The sequence below is a fragment of the Eucalyptus grandis genome, chromosome 11 (genome assembly GCF_016545825.1).
Source record: "Eucalyptus grandis isolate ANBG69807.140 chromosome 11, ASM1654582v1, whole genome shotgun sequence".
Taxonomy (NCBI): Eukaryota; Viridiplantae; Streptophyta; class Magnoliopsida; order Myrtales; family Myrtaceae; genus Eucalyptus; species Eucalyptus grandis.
In genome coordinates, this window is record NC_052622.1 from 41,890,801 (window position 1) to 41,898,456 (window position 7,656).

Below are 7,656 nucleotides of genomic sequence, written 5' to 3' on the forward strand. Positions count from 1 at the left end.
AGCTTTATGCACAAACGACGCAGTAGGTTCCCCTTTTCCTAGACTAGTTCACAACAAACTTGAGCACGAATGGTTTTAACATAAGTAATAAAACCTAATTGCAACATCCTTACCAAATCAACTCATTTACAAAAATAAAATGAGAAATGATATCATGCCACAAGCCTTTATCTAAGTCTCAAAAGAGAATGACAAACTAGAGTCCTCACAATTTGAAAAATTCAATTGCCGGCACGTTCTACCACTTGACATATTAGGACGAAAGGTTCTTGTAAATTTGTTGTGTCATCATGGACCGCTTAGGATTTAAGGGTAATAATGCAGTGGTAGCATTGAATTTGATGTCCATGGGACCGAATCTCGCTACTCCACTAGTGGAAGGTTGAGCAGAGAAATCATAATCTAGATCTTCTTGAACTTCCACGATGCCCTCTAATGCCTTGATGACCATGGACATGGAAGGCCTCTTTATATAGTCTCCTTGCAAGCACCATGTGGCAATCCTCATCATATTCACAGCATACGGTCCATTTAGTTGCATGTTATTGCTAGAATTATCCACAATGTCCAGCAATAGTTCCTCTTCTACCTTTCTCTTAAAAAGGCTTAGTAAATACATGTCTTCTTCCTCTAGAGAGCGATTGAAGATTTTTCTTCCACACGCTATCTATAAGATCACCACACCAAAGCTATACACATCGAACTTTTTAGTGATTGCTACACTCAGCCACTTGGGGGCCAAATAACTAGGAGTTCGTCTCATGGTTGTGACGACATGGCTTTGGTTGTTGTCTATCAACTTGGATAATCCAAAATCAGCAACCTTAGCATTAAGATTTCCATCTAGGAGGATATCTTGAGGTTTAATGTCTAAGTGAACTATCTTCTATCTGCACTCTTCATGAAGATAATTAAGTCATTTTGCTATATCGAGAATGATCTTCTTCCCTTGTTGCCAATTGAGAATACCTTCATTAAATTTGTGAAAGATCCATCTATCTAGAGACCCATTCAACATCTACTCATAGATAAGGAGCCTTTGAGATTTTTCAGCGCAAAATCCCACAAGTCTTACCAAGTTCACATGATGGATGCTGCTGATAGTCTCAACTTCGGCTAGAAACGATTTCTTAACTTGCCCAAAACCATCAAGGCTTTTTATGGCAACTTTTGTGCCGTCGCCTAGAGTACCTTCGAAAACAAAACCAAAACTACCTTTGCTAAGCTTTTACCGAATCCGTCTGTGATAGTTTTCAGATCGTCTTACACAAATCTATTGAGCACTCTAGGTATTTGATCAAGGTAATCCTCCTCTGCTTGATTATCATCTCTCTTTTGAACAAACAAAACTATGGCTACGAGGAAAATCATCATGGCAAAGAGAGCTCCGAGGCTAGACTCAAGTATTGCAGGGAGACGATTTACTCATACGATTGTCAACCAGAGTATAAGGAGCTTCACTAGCCACATTTTGTACTTTAAGGAAAGCAGTAGAATCATAAAGACTCGTTTTCTCGTCAACGTTCATAAATGAAAACACCTGAATTGGTAAGTAAGAACTACCATTAGTGCGATTAGATTCATACTAGAATATAGCTTCTTTGCATGAACAATTCTTTGCGCAAGCCTCTTTACAACTTGAAGCATCTATGTGCTTGAGATTTAGAGTGAAATTGAAATGTGATATTTTCATGCTCCAGAAGACTCTGTTGTTGTGAAGCCCCACAAGACAATGGAACATTCTTGGAACACCCAAGGTGAGGCTGCCTATCATCTACTTGCTGGAAATAGCTCGTCTCCCACTCGAAGCTAGACAACTACATTGCCCATTGGAGCAAATTCCATATCGCCCACACTCTGTCGGATAGGCATAGTCCCCGACATACCCTTGAAAAGACCAGTCACTTCTTGCCACCCTATACTGAACTCATACACTTCCAAATGCCCATCTGAGCCAGCTTCATGTATTGTGTAGAAGATGCTGGAGTGAATGAAATCCCATTCGAGGTAGAATTTGTGAACCAAGACAAGCTTCCATTTACAAACTCAACATATGAAATCTTGATACTTGCATCTCCAGAGGATATTTGGGGGAAAACAGTCCAAAATCGGTACAATACAAGGACGGAAAACGAGAGGGGGGAAAAATACCAAGTCCAAAATCTTACATGAAAAATGCAATCAAACCCAAAATCTAGGATTAGTTGAATCTTGAATTTTTTTTTTATTGGAAAGAGCATCGGAAATTTTTTTCGGTTATACCTTATGTGATTTGACGTACGAACACTTAAGCGGTTTTTATAGTAACAACAGCAAATTTGGTTGGAGGATTCCATTGAACTTTTCTCTTTATAAAGGATTTAGAAATTGATCATACCAAATCAAAAAGTTTACCGGTCTATTGCATTCTTTGCATAATACTTGGAAATCTCCACTAGGTTTTTCCTCTCGAAGAACTTACCAACCCAAGTTGAAGCAGTGAAGTTTTTTTTTTCCCTTCTAAAGAGCATAAAGACCCAATATAAAAAGATTTACTAAAAAAGTGTCTCGAAAATATTTATTAAGCAACTAAGTAAAATAAATATCGTGACTCCCAATATATTGATTGTCATCATAATATACCCAATTATACATTGAAAAAGATCCTCTTAATAACATATTTAAAGAGTATCCAAGATATTCATTAAAATGACTATAAATCAACATAAAGTTTGTTGACATCAAATACTAGTTCAAGTTTGAAAATATACCCTTACCTTGACTGTACATGAATATGACAATACACATCACAATCAACAGAGGAGCCACCCGGTGACCACCCCTCCCCGCCCATTTCTTTATTAAAAATAAAATCAACTCATCATTTTTTCCTACTTAGAAATTACCTTTGCTACTTTCTTCGTCATGTTTCTTTGCATTTAATTTTGTCTCGTTTTCTAAGATTGGCTAATTGAATTCTCTAATATTACTGTCGATTTTTTTTTTTTTTTGGTCGATGGTTGTGTAAGCTATTCTTACAAGAATAGTAAAAATCCGTACGATTTTTTTTTATGTTGTGCAGGTTTTGTTGGGTGCGGGTGGTATGATTTACCTTTCTTGGCTTTTATTATATGGAGAATATGGAAGGACATGTCTTCATATGCAGATGAGGACTGTTGGATCGTGTGGCATCCACCAACATAAGTCTCTCCCTCCTTCTCTCCGAGAAATTCTCGTCTTGAGTCCCCTTTTCAGTCATGTTTGAGTTGATAAATACAGGTGCTCAAGAGGTCATGCAGCCTTCTCTTCAGTTTTCAGAATAAAACAGGTTATATAGTCTTTATTTTACTTCATTTGGTAGTCATGTTTATCTAGATGTTGACGACTAGTTTTAGCTTAGTCATAGCCTTTGCTATATACATTCTGAACTGCCAATGGCGATGCAGGCCCTTTTTTGATTTATCAGGTGATTGAAGAAGCTACCTAATTTGATTGTGTGATCCATCTTCTGGACTTTATGGTGCCCTGCTTCCTCGGAGTGTTTTTCAATGGTCTGGTGCCCGTAGAGGCTGAAGGAGGAGAAACTGTCTAGCGAACACAAAGTGCAGGATGAACACCGAATGGAGCCATACTCTCCAAGCGATGCCTTCCATGGCCGAGGAGAAGATAGACAGGTTCATCGTGACGTTAGCGTTTCTATCCACGATGGGTGATAGATAACTTACTATGGCAATTCCGATTTGGGGACTTCAAGAAGAGAAGAAGGCGAAGGCCACAAAGCAGAGGAACTGGAAGAAGTTCGAAGAAGTTCTGTCGCTACTGAGTTTATGCCGGGAATAGCTCGGCCCATGGGTGAGCTCCACGTGGGTTCTGGTTTCTTGACCTGCTGCGGTCAGGCCCAATCAAGAGGTGCCATGGCATGGCGGGGGGCCACATCAGATCGCTTTGAACTTTCGTTAATTGTGTGAGCAGTTATAGGACGAAATAAGACCTGAATGAGCTTTTTATCCCCGGTTAAATTCGATGATACAGCACGCTTGGATCATGATGATTAAAGACAGTGGAAAAGCCGAAAATGATTAGTGTTATCTAAAGATCACAAAGTTGAATCTTGAATGTCCAAACATCCTGATTCTTTTTTTTTTTTTTTTACAAACATATGCCTCAAAACAACCACGACAGATTGTTAAGAAGTTGGAAATTAAGATTATTAAACTTAGGATACATTAGGAGTTATTAAGAAAAAATTGAACTTACCAATAATGAAATGCTCCTATTATGTTTTTCGGTTCTAATCATATGCTCACAGAATGGACTAAAAAATAGCCCATTAACCTTGAAATGAGGAAGATATGGAAGGTGGAGTCATTGAATCCGAAGGATGTCACCTGTTGGAACCAATAAGCAAATTGGATATGGATCCACGGCATGGTAAAGCTACCAAAAGACATAACCGGCAAGCGACTAGTCTTTTAACAGCTTTTTACACAAACCACTTAGCAGGTTCTCCCTTTTCCTAGACTAGCACACAACAAACTTGAGCACAACTGCTTTGTACGTAAGCAATACAACCTAGTGGCAATATCCTAACAACCTCGACCATTTGCCAAGCTATGGCAAAGTCCACTCATTTGCAAAGTGAAAACGAGAAATGATATCATATCAAAGCTTTTTCTGGGCCAAAAAGAGAATGACAAGCCAGAGTCCTCATAGTCTTGAAAAATTAAATTGCCCACAAGTTCTACCACATGACAAGTTCTTTCTAATTTGTGGCATCATCGTGGACCGCTTAGGACTGAGGGTAGTAATTCAGTGGTAGCACTGAATTCAACATCCATCATACCGACTGTCACTACCCCACTAGTGGAAGGCTGAGCATGGAAGTTGTAATCCAAGTTTTCTTGAACTTCCACGATGCCCTCTAATGCCTTGATGACCATGGACATGGAAGGCCTCTTTTTATAGTCTCCTTGCAAGCACCATGCGGCAATCCTCATCATATTCAAGGCATGCGGTCCATTCAATTGCATGTCACTAGACTTATCCACAATATCCAATAATCGTTCCTCTTCTGCCTTTCTCTTGAAAAGGCTCAGTAAATTCATGTCTTCTTCATCTCGAGAGCGATCCAAGATTTTTCTCCCACACACTATCTCCAAGATTACCACGCCAAAACTGTACACATCAACCTTTTCAGTGATTGCTGCACTCAGCCACTCGGGGGCCAAATAACCAGGAGTTCCTCTCATAGTTGTGATGACTTGGCTTTGGTCCCTGTCTATCAACTTGGATAATCCAAAATCAGCAACCTTAGCATTGAAATTTCCATCCAAGAGGATATTTTGGGGTTTAATGTCTAAGTGAACTATCTTCTGTCTACAATCTTCATGAAGATAATTAAGTCCTTTTGCTATATCGAGAATGATCTTCTTCCTTTGTTGCCAGTTGAGAACACATTCGCTAGATTTGTGAAAGATCCATCTATCTAGAGACTTGTTCAACATGTACTCATAGATAAGGAGCCTGTGGGATTTCTCAGCGCAGAATCCCACGAGTCTTACCAAGTTCACGTGATGGATGCTACCAATAGTCTCAACTTCAGCCATAAAGGATTTCTTAACCTGCCCAAAACCATCAAGGCGTTTTACTGCAACTTTTGTGCCATCACTTAGAGTACCTTCGAAAATAGAACCAAAACCACCTTCACCAAGCTTTTTACCAAATTGTTCTGTGATGGTTTTCAGATTGTCATACATGAATCTAGTGGGCATTCCAGGTACTTGATCAAGGTAATCCTCCTCCGCTTGATTATCGTCTCTCTTTTGAACAAACAAAATTATGGCTACGATGAAAAAAATCACAGCAATGAGAGCTACGAGGATGGACCCAACAAGTATTACAGGGAGGCGGTTGCTCATACGATTGTCAACTGGAGTACGATTGTCAACCGGAGTATAAGGAGTTTCATTGGCCGCATTTTGTACTTTAAGGTAAGCAGTAGAATTGTAGGAAAACGTTTTCTCGCTAATATTCATAAGTGAAAACACTTGAGTTGGTAAGTAACAAGTGCCGTTAGTGCGATTAGAATGATACCGGAATATAGCTGCTTTGCAGGAACAATTTTTTGCACAAGCCTCTTTACAATTTAGAGAATCTATGTCCTTGAGATATGGTGTGAAACTGAAATACGTGATATTTTTTAGCTCCAGAAAACTTGGCTGTTGTGAAGCCCCACAAGACAATGGAACATTCTTAGAACACCCAAAATTAGGCTGCCTAACATCTACTTGCTGGAAATAACTCGTCCCCCCACTCGTAGCCGGACAACTACATTGCCTATTGGAGCAGATTCCATATCGCCCACACACAGTGGGATAAGCACAGTCCTCGACATAACTTGCGAAAACATCAGCCACTTCATTCCACGCATTATACCAAATATAATCATACACTCTCAAATGCCCATCCGAGCCCAGCTTCATGTATTGTGCAGAAGATGCTTCAGGGAATGATATCGAGGTCCCATAATAGGTAGAATTTGAGAACCAAGTCAGGCTTCCGTTTTCAAAAAAAACCCCCATACTATTCCAACTTGATTTGCGCTGGAAATAAATCTGAGGAGGATTAGTCTCCACTTGAGCAAAAAAAACATTGCCATTCATGGAAAGCGTAATCATACCATCAACGGTCCAATTTGTCTCGGAAACACTCGCCGTCAATCTTTGCCCATGCCTCAACTTCTGTCCGAGGACAAGTGAGTCAGTTGGCTCATCAAAAGATTGCCAAACAGTCGCATTGTCCTTATCAAACAACACAAGGTTCCCCAAATCTGTCATGTTCAAGCCTACAACAGACTTTGCAGAGGTTTTTATAGACCAAGCAACCGTACCATCAACATCTTTCAACACTAAGTCGCCTTCAGACGTGAGCTCCAACGTCGCGCCAATCTTTACAGGCTTGTTTCGATTGGCAGACCACACTACTTGTGGAATGATGTAATCAGCAATTAAGCCACTACCGTTAAGTCGCACAATGAAAACAGCAAGGAGGTAAGAGTTGCAGTTACCATTACAGTAGAAGCCACAGGCGTAGGCAAAGGCAAAAGCTTCTTTGCGTGAGAGTAGAATTGCCTGTACAATTGATCCATCTCGATATTGGGTGAAGGGAGGAGCTGTTGCGTTATTCGTCCACAGTGTTGAAAGGATGGCGGTTGGATGATCATAATCTTGAGCTTGAGCATCAACAAAGTTTGAGAATGGCGATAGAAAAATGAAGGATATGGAAAGGAAGAAAGAAGGGAGACTGCAGATTGAAACCATGGCGTGCAATGAAACTCTTGAGCAGAGAGATGATTGAGAAATGGAAGAGAGGAAGAGAGGAGGAGAGAAGATGTAAATACGGACCGACAGTCAACTTTGAGTCAAAACGTGAAAGCAAAATAGGAAAATTGCACAGGAAGTCCTGTCAATAATGTGAATGGGATGCAGTGACGTCCTTTCGATGAATAGCATGTGAACTGCCTAAATCATTCAAAGCGTGATTAGCATGATGACAGGGTGTCTTACCCCCCATCGTTATCCCATTAAATAATTATCTAATCCGTGTCACTTCTTTCTACCTTATCAAAAAGCAAGAAGAGACTCGCATCTCTTTCTTTAATTTTTTAACTTTTTTTTG

General features: G+C 40.0%; 1 protein-coding gene across 1 annotated transcript; it reads right to left on the bottom strand.

Moving 5' to 3' along the window:
* Positions 1 to 4,754: 4,754 nt before the first annotated feature.
* LOC120289354 (G-type lectin S-receptor-like serine/threonine-protein kinase SD2-5) lies at positions 4,755 to 7,361 on the bottom strand. The gene has a single exon (XM_039304140.1). The coding sequence runs from the start codon at positions 7,296 to 7,298 to the stop codon at positions 4,755 to 4,757; it is 2,544 nt and encodes an 847-aa protein (XP_039160074.1). The 5' UTR covers positions 7,299 to 7,361.
* Between the last annotated feature and the right edge of the window lie 295 nt (positions 7,362 to 7,656).

Bases quoted from the DNA above. Each gene is read 5' to 3' on its own strand.
- LOC120289354 (XM_039304140.1), bottom strand. From the start codon at position 7,298: ATGGTTTCAATCTGCAGTCTCCCTTCTTTCTTCCTTTCCATATCCTTC.